The 18,170-nt window shown below is 45.5% G+C and overlaps 1 protein-coding gene across 1 annotated transcript in view; it reads left to right on the top strand.

The window, feature by feature from the left end:
- Positions 1-18,170, top strand: part of ARMH1 (armadillo like helical domain containing 1) — a 228,530-nt gene that overhangs the window by 205,694 nt on the left and 4,666 nt on the right. The window contains exon 11 of the mRNA XM_086952310.1: positions 17,382-17,463. Within this exon, the coding sequence (XP_086808436.1) occupies positions 17,382-17,463 (82 nt within the window). The remainder of the gene's footprint in view (positions 1-17,381; positions 17,464-18,170) is intronic.

Genomic DNA, 18,170 nt, shown 5'->3' with positions numbered 1-18,170 from the left:
CAAGTGTTATGAAAATAAACAGTATATTTATTAAGAATCACAACAGCCCTGTACTCTTTATGAGGACAGGGTACTAAGCACAAACCAAATCTCTTTAGCAAATACTTCAAGTGCACAATTAAAACAAGTGTCCGAGGACACGGAAAGATTAAGGTCTCGGGCGGACCCGATAAGGCAAGTCGGAAGCGAGGGACTCAGGACCCTAGAGTAAGGAGGCTATGCAGGCACCGAAATGCCGAGTTACCTAGCCACGGGGGCTGCGGCTGCACAAGTCTTACAGGCGTCGGGGTCTTCGCTGACGAGCCAGGAGCCGGAAGAAAAGGAGTTGCTGGCCGGCGACCAGTGCTGAATAGTTCGTAGAGATCCAAGCCTGGATCGGAGATTGATGAAACCTGAAAGCAGAGGGGACCAAGTTCGTACTACTAGCCAGTAGTCAGAGGGTACCAGGAAGGCACCGGTTGGCCGTCACCTCGACCAGGTGAGTGGGCGACGCTAGGCTCTGCAGTCTCACGGACCAGGAGGCGTTGTCGGCGACCACGGTGGAGGTGCGAGCTGTCCCACGAAGGATGATGCTGTCGGCGTCGCTGGGCCCAGGATGGGGCAACAAGCCTTGGCAGATCTCAGGGCCACGTGGTGGGCCTAAGATGGCGTCTTGAGTGGACCAGGAGGGTCCGGAGTGCTTCTCGCAAAGATGGAAGCAAGGGCCAGTCTGGAGCAACCAGACCGGCAGTGATGATTCTCGGATGTCGTCACAGAAGGGCACAAGCCAGCGGCTAGTGACCAGACAACGTGCTGAGCAGCGAGCAGAAGGGCCCCACGCAGATCGTGGAGATGCTGGGAGACTGCACTTCGGTGCTGGAGCGGCTCAGGGTCGGGGCTTCTCGGACCCCAGAGCACTCACCAGAGAGTTACCTCGATGGTCGTGCTGGTTTTAAGAGCGTGCAGGTTCTGATGATGGCCGGTCCCTCGAGGTCTCGTCGCACCCACAGATCACAGCTGAGCTGATGACGTGGGTAGAGGTCAGAGGTGCCAGGGAAGCCGGTTCTCGTCGAGCTGGGCCGTCGGATTCCTTGAGGAAAGACTTACAGCAAACCGCAGAGTTCTTAGTTGGTGCCTGCTGATGCAGGGTGACTACTCCTTAGTCACAAAGGGAGAAATCTTGAGAAGAGTCTTGAATGTCCTTTCGTAGAAAGTAGTTCTTGAATCAAAGATGATCTAGTTTGGAAGGGTCCCCGCTCCGGTCTTTATTCTAAAGAAAGGGGTGGGTACATGACTAGGTCCTGCCCTAAGGGTGGGACCAGGAAGGGGGGTAGTTACACCCCTCTCCCCTGCCGGACTTTCCCCAGGCCAGGGCTGTCGCCCCTGGAACTGGTTCTAACCGGCAGATGCGTAGTGAGCACCGGGGTGCCACTCCGCAGTCACCTTCTCGCCAAAGCCCTACCTACCCAGAATACACAAACCCTGTCTGGGACGGTGCGAACACCGCCCTCGACAGGAAACCCTTTGTCCGAGCGCTCCTCGCTGGAAGGACTCCCAGCAGCAGGAGGCCAGACTCGTGTCTGTGGTGGCAGCATCCATTTTGTGGAGCTGAGGCTTCAGTTAACTTTAACCGGGGTTCACAGTTACGTACATGTCGTGTCCCTCTAGAAGGGTGGGATGCTAACCTCATCGCCAGAATTGGTGAGAGGGCAGCACCCCGATTCGTATGACACCTTACTCGACATGCCTTGATAACGCGACACCGGAGTTACCGATATGGTACGCGTTATCATGGAACAGCTATTGGGTCTTGATTCCGCAAGCTGCAACCGGGCTCGGCTCGGGCCTGAACCTAGCTCACACGAGCCCACGCACTCTGCCTTCAGGATCGTTAAGGCCTGCCATAGGAGTGACTGATAGGAACTCGGGTGTCCATTGTATGGTTAGATATAGAGCTACTATACCTAAAGCAAAGGGTGATTACACGACTTCGCCCCAGCTGTCATGCAGCCAGTTGTGTCAAATTTAAGAGGCCAGCCAGGGGTGGCATAATACATGCTGCAGCCCCTGACGGCCCTGGGTACACCTATGCCCTGAGTTACAGGGTCTGATAAGGTGGCCCAGTACCAATTGGAACTGCACCTAAGGTACATGGAATCCTTTTTAAAGAGAGAGCAGTAGGCCTGGGGTCCTGATTGGCAGGGTCCCAGGTCGACTATGTCCAAAACCAGCTAAAACACAGGGCAAAAAGTTGGGGGCAACCATAGTCAGGATGTACCTTCCTACAACCCCTCCTCCTAAAAATACCCCAACACCCTTAAACACTAACCCATCTTAACCCTATAAATATACCCTGTACCCCCAAACCCAAACCAATCCCTAAACCCTAATGGGTGTTTACCCTCCCCCGGTAAGTACATTGGTGGCACGGCGGCCCACATCTCCAGCAACATACTCATATTTTTTCACCACCCATTTGAAAAATTCACAGGTCTCTCTCATTGATGGCCAGCAGCGACATACACTTTTAAGACACACCTCCCGCCACAAGTTCTAGAATTGCGAACTTTAGCGCTGGGGAGCTACGTTCGAATCTCTGCATCAGCTCAACATCCTGTGATTCCAGGCAAATTGCTTTGTCTCCCCGTGCCCACCACGAATGAATGTGTTCTTCTGTAATGTAAATTGTGCTCATGCCATGTTGTCGAGTTCGCGCTATATAATATTACAATGAAAAATAAAGTAGGGAAACTCGAGTTCACACACTACTGAACGCGCACTCTTACGTGCATCAGCAGTGCACTGTGAATCAGAGCGTTTCACAGGCCTGTGACAGATAAGAAATGCTATCTAAACGAAATCCTACAAAACAATATACTACTGGCCGTCAGCAATTCATACCCGGACAACGTCGGGACGGGTTGCTAGTATATATATAAATATATATATCGTTAAAGCCAACAGCATCAGGAATGGCCTGAATCGTCTCGAAGATTGGACCTCCCTACTGTAAACAAAGCTTACAATAAATAATCCTCCAAATGTTATTCTTTGTACTGCAGTGTGCCTGATTAACTTGAACATTCTTCACTTTGTTCACAATATTCACCACCTTAAGATGGCCGCCGCGTCTGCACACCATGACTAGAGGTTTCACTTCCAGAGTCCTTTCTCACTGTTCACAGCCTAACCGGCTCCCACCCCCGCAGTCCATCTTCGCTTTCTGCAGACCACATGGTCCTTTTAATAAACTTGCCACATGGGAGCTCTCTAACACCAGAACCCCACTATCTGCCACAGCGACGTTGACTTCTTCATGTAAGTAACCCGCTTGCGCCGTTTCCTCTCACTTCAGTCCCTCCATGCCCCATTGGGTAATTGACTCCACTGAATTTTCTTCCCAGATCGAGCTATTACGCTCCCGATCCAGACGACTCTCCTTGCTGGACAAGGCAGTACCGGTAATTATTCTACCAGTAGCACGCCATGCCTCTCACTCCCCTGGTCGCTCTTGACCGTCTTAATGCTGAACAATTATTTTTCCAGATTCCGCCATTGTTTGCGGTATCCGCTGATCCGATGCATTGCCTGTTGTAATACGCATAGGTTTATGCATTTACTCTTCCCAGTCGCATGCTCCGTATAATGTTCACTTGCACTCATAACAATTGTGCCCTTCACTACATGACTGCACCACGGATCCCGGTTCAGCCTCCGTCTATAATTTTGTTTTATGGTTAATTGAACTTCACTGCCCACATTTCCGAACGATCTCACTCCGGTCACAGAGTCACGTCTCCATGACTGCGCCCTAATAGTCTGCCCTCACAGGACTTGATATTTTGCTCCTCAACGCGCCGTTAATTTGTCATCACTGGCACTGAAATACACCCCTTCCAAACGATTAAGTCCTTTCCCGGTTGTCTCACGAATTCCTGGACACGGAGATCCACAATGCGCTGTTTTTCTTCACTACGAGCACATGAACACACTCTGTTTTAATGAAAGCGATGAGGTTGCAATTTTCAAATACAACATGCCTAATTTCATGTAAAAAAAAAAATCTCTCCCCTTTTCTCCTCCTTTTTTCAATGTACTGTATAAATGTATAGAATTGCGTTAAAAGGCAGTGTAATATTTAAAGATAACAATGACTATAATCTTGTCCTGATGATGATGCCCCTCATTTAACTTAAGGCATCAAAACGTTGTCGACCAAAAAACCCCCTTATGCAATATGACATTTAAAATATTGTGCAATGCAATGGTGTGGTTATAACAATCTTTGTCTGTAACACTGACTACAAGTGCACAGACATATTTTTGCTTTGCTCCTTTTACCATTCTGTTCGTTGTTTTGTCTGAATGTTGTGGGTCACGGCTGTGCCCACTTGGTATTAATGTACTCATTCTGTTTTATTAAGAGAATTGTTAAATAAATTCCTTGTCTGGCTGGACAAAAGACATAACACTTATCAGGTGTGTGATTATCAGTTTAGTATACCATTGTGTCCACGAGTTGGGATTATGATAGCACTTTCCAGCAGCCTTTTCATGTTTGCCTATCCGACATAGAAAGGCTGTCAAAAAGTATCTTTGGAGGTCAGTAGCAGGACCCTCGAATCAGATGCCAGTCTTCATGGCTGGGGTGCACGTTTGGAAGACCAGAACACCGGTGGGGTTTGGACCCTGACGGAATCTTCTCAACACATACATTTTCTGGAATTGACAGCTGGTTTATACACTCTTTTGAGCTTCAAACACTCCATTCAAGGGAGGTCTGTTGTTCTGAAAATGGACAACATTTCTGCTGTGGCCTATATCAATTGTCTTGGAGGAACGAGATCTGCAGATCTCTCCAATCTTGCCAGGAAACTTTGGATGTTCTGTCTGGAACACAAAATTTCCCTCAGGGTGGAATATCTTCCAGGGAAATCGAACATTTCTGCGGACTGGAATTCAAGATTTCTTCTAGACTTCTCAGACTGGAAACTCAATGAGAACGTATAACAACATTTGGAGTTGGGATTGTGATAGCACTTTCCAGCAGCCTTTTCATGTTTGCCTTTCCGACATAGAAAGGCTGTCAAAAAGTATCTTTGGGGGTCAGTAGCAGGACCCTCTTCTCCCCTGGCCCTCCGCTATGGGGCCTGGTGGACATTAATGGTGCCCTCCTAAGCATCCCTGTACTGTGTGGCAGACACCGTAAGATGCCTGCCACATTGTGCAGGAATTTTTAAGAACTGTAATTTCCCAATGGTAGCTTGTGCTACGGGCCTTTTTTGCCCGCGGCACAAGCTGCCATTGGGAAATGGATGTTTCCTACCCCCATAAGGCGGTCGCATCCAAATTTGTTGGTCAGAACCGTTGGCCTATGGTCTTTTGGTTCCTGACCGTTACAGTGTCGCAGCCTGCTACCCGACATCCTAATTTTGCCCAATATTATTTAAAATTAAAAAGCATTACACAATTAACACATGAAATAATAGATTAAAATAAAAAGTTACTCTTTATAATTTTGTTATTACTTACATAACGTTCTACCCTATACCTCTATACACAACACACATCTGAAATGTATGTTTACAATTTTTACATAATTAAATATCTACTAAAATATTAATACTAATTAACTACAAATTACCTTTCCACCATTTATCCATACAAAACAAATAACCCACCCCTAATATATAAATTTAAAAAAAACATTAATTAAAGAATTTACATACTCAATAAGCAATTTTACAAGTAATATTACTAAATAACTAATAATAAATGAATTATATTTCATTAGCTTCCCACTCTCTACCCCTACAAATACAACTCACACAAATAACTTAACAATATTGATTAATTATTATAATTTCCTCACATTATGTACCCATACAAAAACTACAAAATACCCCCAAAGTATATATATTACACAATTTCCATAATATTTATAATAAAAACTTTAAAAATAATTATAATTAATTCAGCTCTCACCCTATACCCATACAACCCACTTTAAATGTAACTTAATTTTTTGTATACAATTAACATAAATATTATCAGTGAAATAATTATAAATAATTAAACAATAATTATTCATAAATTATAATGAATCAACTTATCACCCTATACCCCTGCAAAATACAGAACCCACACCTCAAACTTAAAAAAAACATAAATACGACTATTTATATAAATAATTATCATTTAAATAATCAATCATAATTTAAAAAAATTATAATGTATTTACTTCCTACCCTATTGCCCAACAAAACCCACAGCTCACACCTAAAACTTAAAAACTAAACATATTAATTATACAATTAACAATCATAAGTATCAATTAAATAATTGATATTAATTTTAAAGTATTTATTAATTAATTATACTTAATTTACTTCGCACAATTTACACCTACAAAACCCACAACCTGCACCTAAAACATAAAAAATACTGATTATACAATTAACATAAATAACTATCAATTAAATAATTAATATTGATGTTAACAAATTATAAATTATTTTTAATTAATTAATTTATATTCCCCTATAAACCCCACAATCTGCTATGGTAAATATAAAAAAAAATTACATTACATTTAAGAACTACTAGTAATTTACAAACCATATTAAAAAAACTCACAATATTTAAACAAACGGTCTAGGCTTTCAGACCCTCCCACCCTCCTCCTGTATAAATGTGTATCATTTCCCGTCCGCGGAGCGGGCGGGCGCAGCGGGCGCGCCGATGGCGCGCCGAAGGCGCGCCAAAGGCGTGCCCGTCTGCGCCCGTCCGCGCCCAACCGGGTCCCGGGGCCAGAACCCCTGGTTCTTCTCCTTTGGCTCCGCGCTCATACTCCAGAAAACAATTATTTGACTTAAGATCTTCCAATACGCATATAACGCACTCCTTTGACCTGCTTGGAAATTTTCCTTTGCACTGCCCTGATTGCCCTTTCCTATTAAATACTCCTGATTTATGTAAAAGTCAACAACAATTAGTTACTATTCCTTCTCCTCCTGGCTTTATCTTTATCAGTCATAACTGTCGCTCTCTGCCCAAACATAAACGCAATATTTTTGACTTGCTTACTGATGAGGCGCCTGATGCGCTATTTATCACTGAATCTTGGCTCCACGATAACTCTGGCCCTGACATCGCCGAAGCGCTGCCTATTGACTATGCCATTGTCCGAAATGACCGTCCTGTAAGGACTGGAGGCGGTGTGGCGATAATTTTTAATAAAAAATATCAATGCCATTCTGATTCTATTACTCTGAGCAAATGTGATGCTCTTCACTTCAAGCTCACTCTAAACCCCAACTATACTATTACTGGACTTTTAATGTACTGTCCCCCTGGCACTACTAATTCCTGGTATACCCAATTTTTGGATTACATAGCTTTAGTGCTCGTTTCTTCCAGTAACTTTTTTGTCATTGGCGATTTAAACTTACATTTGGACAACCCCAATGATAAGGCTGCTGGTAACTGTATCACCTATCTTGCTGCTATGAATTTAATCTTACATAATAAGGGCCCCACCCATAGGGGTGGGCATCTTTTAGATCCTATTTTTTCAAACTCTTCGCTAATAACATGCTCTCCTGCCTTACCCGTCTCTTGGTCAGATCATTATCCAGTTAAATTTACTGTAGCTACCAACAAAACTCAGACCACACCTAATTCCTCTCTCAATTTTAAAAAGAGAATCTGGAAGAATTTGGACACTACAGCTCTCAACACAAAACTGCTTGATCTTTTGCCTAAATACCGACCTAACTTAGACAACATGAACTCAGCTGCTAACTCGGTGAACTCTTGGCTCTCTGATGCTATAAATATCTGTCTTCCTCTTACAAATAAAAAAAATGTTGTCCATAATTCTCCCGCCTCATGGTACAATGAAACCCTTCGTCTACACAAAGCTCAATGTAAGAGACTAGAACGGGCCTGGAGGAAGGATTACTCTACTGCTGCCGGGCTTACGTATAAAGCCGAATTGAAACTATACCACAAGGCCTGTGTTCACACCAGAGCCACCTATGTCACAAACTTGATTACAGAAGCCATGAATAAATCAAATGTTTTATTTACAGTGGTAAAAGACCTTGCTGGCTCACAGACAGTTGCTATACCCCCTCCTCTTTCGAGCAAGAAATGTGACGAACTTGCCCAGTATTTCACATCTAAAATCGACACAATCTATAGAGATATAAAATCTCTTGAGGAATCTACTGCCTGCCCTTGGTTATCCCCTATTACCTCTTGCCCTCCCCTGGCTGCTTCTTTGCAGACTTGGCCTGACCTTGTACCTGCCACTCTTTTGGAAATCTTAAACAATATTAAATCTGGCTCACCCATGGATCCCGTACCTATTTCGGTTCTACGTCAGCTTGAATCTTCCCAACTTGAAGTGATCTGTTCCTTACTTAACGCTTCTCTTGCTTCAGCCACGGTCCCCCATTGCTGGAAGCATGCAATGGTTACCCCACTCCTTAAGAAACCCACTGCAGATCCTAATGTTGCTGCCAATTTCCGGCCTATCTCATTGTTGCCAGCCTTCTCAAAAATTTTAGAAAGACACGTTCATCTACATCTCTCACGCTTTGTCACTTCCAATAATCTTCTTCACTCATCTCAATCTGGCTTTCGCCAAGGCTTCTCCACAGAAACCACCCTATTAGGTGTAACTGAGAACATTCGCCAATTATTAGATCAAGGTGAAACGGCTGCACTGATTTTGCTTGATCTCAGTGCAGCCTTCGATACTGTCTCTCACAGTATCCTTCTCAATAGCCTTGCCTCTTTTGGCATTTGTGACAAAGCCTTACTCTGGTTTTCATCCTTTCTTTCTGATAGGACTTTCCAAATCTTTTCTAATACTTCCACTTCTAACATCTATCATTCCCCTCATGGTGTTCCCCAGGGTTCTATCCTTAGCCCTCTCCTCTTCAATCTTTATGTTGTCCCGTTAGCTCATGTCGCACAGCTTTCTGGTCTCAATCTCTTCACTTATGCTGATGATTCTCAGATTGTGTTTTCCTTATCTCAAGCAGACCCTTCTTCACCTTCCTCTCTGCAATCTGGTCTTAGTGACATTTCTCGCTGGATGAGCCGTAATTTTCTAAAGCTTAACAGCGATAAGACGGAGGTGCTCGTCTTTGGCAACAAGCCTGACCTTTGGAGTCCGAGACACTGGCCGTCAACCATGGGCGTCCTACCCACTCCATCGGAACGTGCTAGAAACCTAGGGGTTCTCATTGACAGGGATCTGTCGATGAAAGACCAGGTCAATAAAGTCTCAGCCACCTGTTTTACTATTCTTAGATGGCTGAGAAAGATCTTTTGGATTCTGCCATCTGACACCCAAAGATCAGTTGTGACGGCCCTGGTGACCTCAAGACTGGACTACAGTAATGTGCTCTATCTGGGGGTTACCAAGGCGATCCTGCGTCGTCTCCAATTGGTTCAGAATGCTGCTGCCCGGCTCCTGTGTGGATGCCGGAAATACGATCCAATTACGGAACGCATTAAGCAACTTCATTGGCTTAATATTGACAACCGGGTAAAATTTAAGGCACTATGCTTTATGCATAAGATTAAAATTGAAGTTGCTCCCATTTATCTTCGAGCACTCGTCAAGCCTTACTTACCCACACGCTCACTTCGCTCTTCTTCCCAACATCTGTTCTGCGTACCTAGGTTCAGGCTTTCCAGAGTGGGAGGCCGTTCCTTTGCTGTACTGGGACCCAAACTGTGGAACTCTCTTCCCTTGGACTTACGAAAGGAGCAGTGCCATCTCCGTTTTCGAAAAGCCCTAAAGACCTGGCTGTTTGCCCAATAACCCCTTTTCTTCAGGATCAATCATGCTGTTTAACTGTCAATTAGCGCCGGGAAACCCTTACGGGTAGCTGTCGCGCTCTATAAGATTAATAATAAATAAATAAAAATAAAATAAATAAATAAACATGTTTAACCATATACAAGTAACCTATGTATTAAAATACAAAAAATCAGAGCAAAATCGATGGGCCTGATTGACAGAACTAACTTAAGACAAAATCCTAAACGTACTACCATTGTGGTATTCACAGCAGGCACTTAGGGCCAGATGTAGGTCGCCTAATACTGGTCGGTAACGGCCGAAATTGCCGAATTTCACTTCCTCTCGGATGACTGAGAGAGGTACCGACGGACAGAGCGGGTCCTCATATTCCCGAGCGGTTGCCGGGTGAGGTGAGGTCATCTCCCACGCAAAGCGCGGATTAAGACACAAATTACATCTTCCTTGTGAACATTGGGGCTCCAAGTTCCTGGTAGATATAAGTATTCCTATATAATTTATAAATATTTTTGTTACTATTTTTCACATTCACGTTTTTCATGTTGCAGTAGCTTAAATACCTAGGTCCTGATGAAAGCTTCCAATTAGGCTGAAACATGTTGACCGTCCTACACAGCGCCATAGTGTAGCTACAGATTTAGGCTACCCGGCGTGATTTTATACTTTGACACTTAGACAATTCCCATTAAACATATTTTTTGTCTGAGTCGTTACTTTTAATTTTCCTTCACCACAGCACTGCACCACACACCTTCAGCACTACCCTCTGAGTAACATTCTGACTAGAGTTTCTAGTTCACATCCATATCCGCACCATCATTCGATGGTGTGGGCGGCTGGTTGGATGGATTAACAAACATCCCACATGATGAGACTCCGCCAGAAGGGTGGTCTGATGGGAATATCTCAGCCGTTTGTAACTCTTTCACTGCTTGCATGAGTCCTACTTTCTCAGCTACGAGTACAGCAACACACAAAGGACCGGTCATTTCTTTAGTTTTGTGTAATTGTCTATGATAAAGGGAAATGAAATGACAGGTCGTTAAATATATTCCCTTGACCCCCTCAAAATTCTTTTTTATCGAGCGGAGTGTGCCCTTTTGTGCTTGCGCCACAAGTTCTATCTTTGCGGGGACAAGGGGGGCTGGATGCTGGCGCACAGGTTGAGGGCACGAGCGCAGCAGTCAGCCATCCAATCCATTAGGGATTCTCAAGCAGTGGAACAGACTACCAATTCCCTCACTGTAGACTCCTTTCAGCAGTTCTATCAAACCCTATACCAGGCGGAGCCTTCGGACCCGAGCGGGTAGTGACTTATTTGGCATCTTGCGGCGTTACGCCTCTCTTTAAGGTCTCGGCAGAGGCTCTGGATGCTGCGATACGTATCGAGGAGGTCCTCTCTGCGATTGCGCGTCTGAAACTGGCCAAATCCCCGGGACCTGGTGGCTTTTCGGCCATCTTTTATAAGACGTTTTGTGTGGAGCTGGCTCCTTTTTTAACGCGCTTTTTAAATTCCTTTCTAGAGGTGGGGAAGGTGACTCCCTCCATGTTGGAGGCTGCTATCACAGTTATTCCCAAGCCTGGGAAGGACCCTGCGGAGTGTTGATCGTATCGCCCGATCTCGCTCCTTAACATTGACGCAAAGCTCTTTGCCAGCATCTTGGCCGCACGACTCAGCCCGTTGATGGACGGCATCATAGATCAGGACCAAGCAGGCTTTCTTCCGACGCGACAGGGGGGGAGACAATACTAAACGACTTCTACACCTCCCGTTCTAGTGCGCAGACCCTCTTCTTATCCAGAGATGCGGAGAAGGCCTTCGAACGTGTTGACTGGACATACCTGTTTGCTGTATTGAAGGTCTTCGGTTTGGGAGATAACTTTGTGCGATGGTTCCGCTGTCTATATGCGACTCCCAGGGCGGCGGTACGGGTGAATGGGAGCAGATCTACTTTTTTTCCTATTGCTAGAGTAACGAGGCAGGGGTGCCCCCTTTCCCAGCTGCTTTTTGTACTCTATATGGAGCCCTTTGCTCAGCGGGTACGGTCCAATGGAGGTATAGCGGGATTCGGTTTGGCGCGGACACGCACAAAATCAGTTTGTACGTGGATGACGTGATTCTCTCGCTTACGCAACCCCACTCCTCCTTGCGGCACCTGTCGGCAAAACTGCACAAATTTAGTAAAGTAGCGGGATTTAAAGTTAACTTCTCCAAATCCCAGATACTCAATGTATCAGTCCCTGCGGCTGATGTACTGGATCTGCAGCAGGACTTTGCCTTCCAGTGGGTTCACTCCGACATCCCGTACCTGGGAATCCGCCTTGCCCCTTCTATAGCACGGACAGCTTCCATTAATGACAAGCTGTTAGTGGACCGGACAGCCAAATCACTGTCCGACTGGTCCCATCTCAATCTGGCCTGGTTCGGTAGACTGGCAGTGGTGCTCCCGCATATCTTGTACCTCTTTCAAATGTTCCCGCTGAGCCCTCTGCCGGGTTCCATTCAGAAGCTACAAGGGCTTATTAATAAATTTTTTATGGAATCACAAATGTACACAGCTTGCCTTATCACTGATTACAGCTCCTAAGTCCAGCGGTGGGATAGGTTTCCCCTTGCTGAAGGCGTACTTTCAGGCGGCCTGCCTACTATTCATCCTTGAATGGAACAGGCCATGGTCCAGTAAATATTGGAACTTCATGGACCAGACGGTAGCGGGGTGCAACATTTGGCGCAAGTTATGGCTCCTTTGCAAGCATAGAGCGTGGGGTCTTTACTCTTCCCCTGTGACATCACCAACGTTGAAGGCGTGGGACCAATTGTGGCAGCATAAAGGTTGGACTACTTTCCCGTCCCCTATGACGCCCATTATAGATAATCCGGACTTCCCGCTGGGCTGTGCGTCCCCGATCTTCCAGCGCTGGAGGGAGGAAGATTGCAAGAGAGTGGGCTCCCTCTTTGATCTAGATGGCCTAATTCCGTTCCCACTGCTTCGCCAGGACTACTTCTCTCTTTTAGAGTCCGATGCATTTCCTTATGCGCAAGTAGCGCATTGGGTTACTCAACCCCCTAAAATTGCTGCTATGTCCCGCCCTCTGACGGCCTTCGAATGGTGAGTAGTCTGCAAGAAAGATGATCGCAAACTTATGTCTGATTTGTATGCTATGATCATGGCGCGTCCCAAAGCTTCACGTACAAAAGCGCAAGTTCATTGGGAGACAGAGCTGGGGTGCCCGCTGTCACGTGGGGAGTGGGAGCAGGTGTTCTACCGTGCGCACCACATCCCGGCCAACGTAGCAGGCACAGAGTCAGCCTATAAGGCGGTTACATATTGGTATTATACCCCAGCTCGTATTAAAGCTTGGGATCAGAAACACTCAGGCCTGTGTTGGAGGGGGTGTGGTTCCCCGGGCACCTTGACACACCTGTTGTGGCACTGTCCGAAGCTAGAGCGGTATCGGAAGGCAGTCCTTGACGACCTGGATGATGCTTTTCATATCACTTTCCCTCAAGCTCCTGAGCGTTTGCTATTAGGGCTTCTACATGTCAAATCGTATCCCTTGCGCTCGCTGAGGGGTAGACAGATTGCTTTGGCCTTGTTAGCGGCGCGCCTAGTCATCCTTCCGTAGTGGGGGGTCCCCAGACTCACCTGACCCGAGGCACTGGGTCCGACGGATGTGGTATCTTCTAGCTATGGAGCGGCTTTTGCTGTGTATGGATTTAAAGGGGGCGGAATACGCAGAATTGTGGGGCCCATTCTTACATCTTCTGTCCAGGGATCTGCGAGAGGTAAAGTGTCCAAAGTATTTGCAGATTCTTCAACTTATTCCTTCGGAGCCTCGGGGCCCTGCCAAGGTGATTTGAGTGGTGCTAGGGGGGTGGAGGGGTGAGGGGGCGGCGGGGACTATAAGGGGGTAGGTGAGACTGATGCGGAGGTGGGGGGTGGGTGGCGGGGGGGATGTTTGGGGAAGGGGGGTTTCTTTTGTCTTTGTAGCTCTTGTTCCTATAATTAAATGCAGTAGCTTGGTATTTGTATGGGCTGATCATCACGGCATTGCATTCTCCCTCACGGGGTCGCCCTCCGGGGTGTAGGCCCGAACGCTGTGTCTAATACTAGTGGATTTTGCTCTGCCGGCCAGTGGATGTAGGCAGTTGAGCTGTGTCATGAGATGTCTGCTGCTCAATAAAAATGATTGATTCTTAATGCCTTCTGTGAATACCAAAAGTCTAAAAATTAAGATTGTTCTCAGTTTAAGAGTAGTAAAGTTAGGAGTCCTAACTGTAGGACTCCTAAATGCCTTCTGTGAATACCGAAAGTTTTAAAGTTAGGATTTTTCTCAGTTTAGGAGTAGTAAAGTAAGGAGTCCTAACTTTAGGACTCCTAAATGCCTTCTGTGAATACCGAAATGAGTAAGTGTCTTCTGTGAATACCAAAATGAGTAAGTGCCTTCTGTGAATACCAAAATGGTAGTAAGTTTAGGATTTTGTATTAAGTTAGTTCTGTGAATCGGGCCCGATATTGTTAACAACACTATTTTTAACATTAATATAACTTACCTTGAAATCGATATTCTTGCCCACGATATTCATGTGTCACAATATTCCCAACCTGATATTTATGTCAGTTGATATTACTGACTCAATATTTTGTCTGAACACCATTAGAGGAGAATATTGGTTTGAGGGTATGACTTTCTGTGTGGGTTGGTCCATGGACTAGCTGGGTGAATCGGAGATTGCTGAGGCTTTCGAAAAGGACTGTGGAGTTGAAGTGTATGTTGTCTTCCATGTGGTAGTTGAGGTCTTGTGGAGGATGTAGTAGCTTGATCTAATGAAAAGGGGAGAGATGAAGTCAGCAATGTGGTTGCAGAATTCCTCTTGTGGGCCTTTAGAGTGGTGTTTCTGCTTTACTCTCAAGGCTTATGAAGCTCAGGCCAAAATGCATTCAGAATACCATTCAATCTTATTTTCCATATAGGACATTAAGATCATCTGATGGTGCTAAGCTCCGGGTTTCTTGCTATAAAAAGGGAAGATGTGGGGGGACAGTTGTTTTTCCCTCGAGGCATTGAAAAAATGAAATAGCCTTCTGCGTGCCTTAGCACTATAGAACAACTAGTTGAAATTAAGGACGGTGATAAACGCAGTGCTGTTCATGACTTAACATGGCAGCCATTAAAGAATATTCTTGGATAAATAACATCAAATACTTGAATTCTGGAAATGTACATTAACCATTTAACTCTTCTACTTGACATAACAAACTTTAAAAGCATGAATTATCCCCAAGGTATCTATAAAAAGGAAAGCATATACACTTTGCACCCAAAAAGAATTCCACATTCAGCATGAATCTAATAATGTTTCATTCTAAAACATGACATTTAGAAACTATGAAACAATAAAATCTCACATCGCCAAAACTGGTGCATCCCAAGGAATAGTCCACCCTCCACCTTACACTCATAAACAGCACCCTTTGGATTTAGCTTCTTTATTTTCCATAAATAGTACCACTTTCTCTGGGATTGCTCCTTATTAGACCACTGGAACAATTCTATATATTGGTATGTAAACATTATGCATCCAGTCTCAGGACTACTCACAGCCTTTCATCTCTCTTCAGAAACTACAAGGTGTATGGACATGCTCACCACAATCCTTTTTCACTTCCTATTAATGGCCTCTTTCAGCTGTCTCACAGTATGCAGTCTTTGGGGCCGATTACGATGGCGAGCGGATCGCCACCGCCGGGCCGGCGGTGTGGGCCGCCGGCCCGCCGGTGGCGATTTACCTGCCATCAACCCTAAAATTCCCACCGCCAAATTAGGATAGCAGTGGGAATGTGAATGGTGCCGCGGCGGACGAAAAAAACGTCCCCCGTGGTCCCGCAATGCGGTCCTTTTCCACCCGCCTTGCGGGACCCGGTACAATGAGGGCATTTTTGCAATGCCATGCAGGTACCACCGTGGGCATTACGATGCCTGTGTTTTTCGGCGGAGATCCCGCTGCAAAAAGACAGGCGGAGAATGCCATCGGGGGCCCGTTGCGGGGGCCAGTTGCGGGCTCCTGGGGGATGGGGGTGTGGGGGGCTGCACATTGCATGTACAAGGTGGCAGGCACCGCACATTCACATGCACAACATGTATTTTTACATTGTGGCGGGTCCTGCCTCCCGCCACAATGTAGCAATGCAGGATGCGCCCACCAGTGTGGCAGACGCATCCCAATTCGCATAGCAGGACCGCCACACCTATGGCGGGCGGTCCTTTTTGCCAATGCGATGGCGGGCGGACTTTGACCATCGTAATCGACCCCTTTGCTCTTTAAAGCATTTAGGATATATTGACTTGGCGATTACTCGTGTTGTAGATGACACAGTAACCGGATATACCTTAGTATCAGTGCTGCTAGGTGCCAGTACACTAACACAAGCTCTAACGGACTGTAATGGTTGATGATGCACACCACAGACCGTGACAGTGACAGTGACCACTCCTGTACTCCTGCACATGTCCTTGTTCTCAACCTGCACAATGTCCTTACCTTGAAAGTCCAGTTCACCAGTTAATGCTCTTCAAACTCAAAAATTAATCCAAACTTAAGACATTAAAAAACCACTCTCACCATTACTGAGACCTGGCAGACAATGAAAGAGCTCCCAAAATCTTGTATTTTCCCCAAGAGACCACGGTACTTTTAACTGCAATTGTCCAGTCACCAGTAGTCTGAAATGTATCAAAGGAAATCTATTTACTCTTCCAGCCCCTCCCTATGAAGGATACTTACTCTCCTTCAGGAACTCCCCAAATATTGCTCAGTCTCTGCACTTCTCCCTAAACAACTCAGTCACAGTAACTGCTACCACTGGTCTATCAAATGTTCATCAAACATCTTTCCTTTGACACTTCTCCTAGCAGCTCCTCTAATGCAGATCTATACGACTTCCTGCACCGTATCCAATAAATCACTGCAAGTGTTCCAGTCCTCGGCCACCCTCCTTGCTGGGTTTCTCCTTCTCAGAAGACCATGCTGACACCAGTTGCTGGCGGATTTGAGGGTGGGCAATCCCAGACTACATCTTCCTGATATTGGGACCTTCATCCATCACATAGCAGCCCCCCTCTCAAAGTTCCTCCAGATTCTTCCTGCATTACCATGTAGAGCTTTTATTACCTCCTCACCAACTTGTTAAGTCTTGAAGAGGGTTCTTCAAAGATCATTCAGGGGCCAGTGAGGCAGAGGAGGACATCTTCTACATTTCCATATTCGCCCCTTCAGTACAGTTTCAGGTACATAGCTCCAGTCCGGGCATCATCATCTCACCAACTACAACCATCTACCGGCCTCCACTCCACACAAACACATACACACACATAGACATTCTTTGACATTTCATTCACTCTCTGTATTCTATATACCTGCTCAAACATGCAAGAAAAAGCTGAAAGACCAAACTTTGAGTAATGTTAAAACTCTCTCTAAAATGCTACTCTGAAATAAAATTGTGCCCTTACTGTTTGAACTAGTACTAATAAGACATTCTTCTTTGTTCTTTGCTAGGAAAATGCTGAGACCTTTTACGTGTACCTTGATGCTGGTAAATCTGAAATACTGTTGTCAAATCGAGTCAATATCCCAAAAGGTAAGCATGAGTAAGCGTACCCCGTAGAGTGCTACCCATACACTGGGCATACACATATAGCACTACCTTTGAGCTGCAGAACTAGCAGGCTACAATGCACTAGCCTACAGAGTCCCCAGACTTACACAACAAATAGTGACAGTAACACCTAAGGAGTGCACAGTAGAAGTATCAACTATTCAGACAGGAGCACCATCAAGTAATCGGGAGTAGGGACACAGCGTTAGCAATGAGCCTAGAGACATGAAACACACAGTGGCAGCATTATGCAGTGTGGCAAACAGTGCCTTATCTGTCACAGATACAGTCCACAGTGTCACCATCAGGTAACAGAGTGTGCACTGCACAGCATTATCATAGAGTCCAGAGACAGCACACAACAGCACTATTAAGTAATAGGGTTCATAGTTCACAGCACTGGCTTCAACCCTAGGAACAGGGGTCACACAACAGCATCATCAAGTGATAGGGTTCATAGTTCACAGCATTGGCTTCAACCCTGGGAACATGTGTTACACAACAGCACTATCAAGTAATGGGGTTCATAGTTCACAGCACAAGTTTCAACCCCAGGAACATGTGTTACACAACAGCACCATCACGTGATAGGGTTCATAGTTCACAGCACAGGTTTCTACCCCAGGAACATGTGTTACACAACAGCACTATCAAGTAATGGGGTTCATAGTTCACAGCATTAGTTTCAA

This window comes from Lissotriton vulgaris, chromosome 1_1 (assembly GCF_964263255.1).
Source record: "Lissotriton vulgaris chromosome 1_1, aLisVul1.2, whole genome shotgun sequence".
Lineage (NCBI taxonomy): Eukaryota > Metazoa > Chordata > Amphibia > Caudata > Salamandridae > Lissotriton > Lissotriton vulgaris.
Note: the sequence above shows the minus strand (reverse complement) of the source record. Positions and strands in the feature narration are given on the sequence as shown.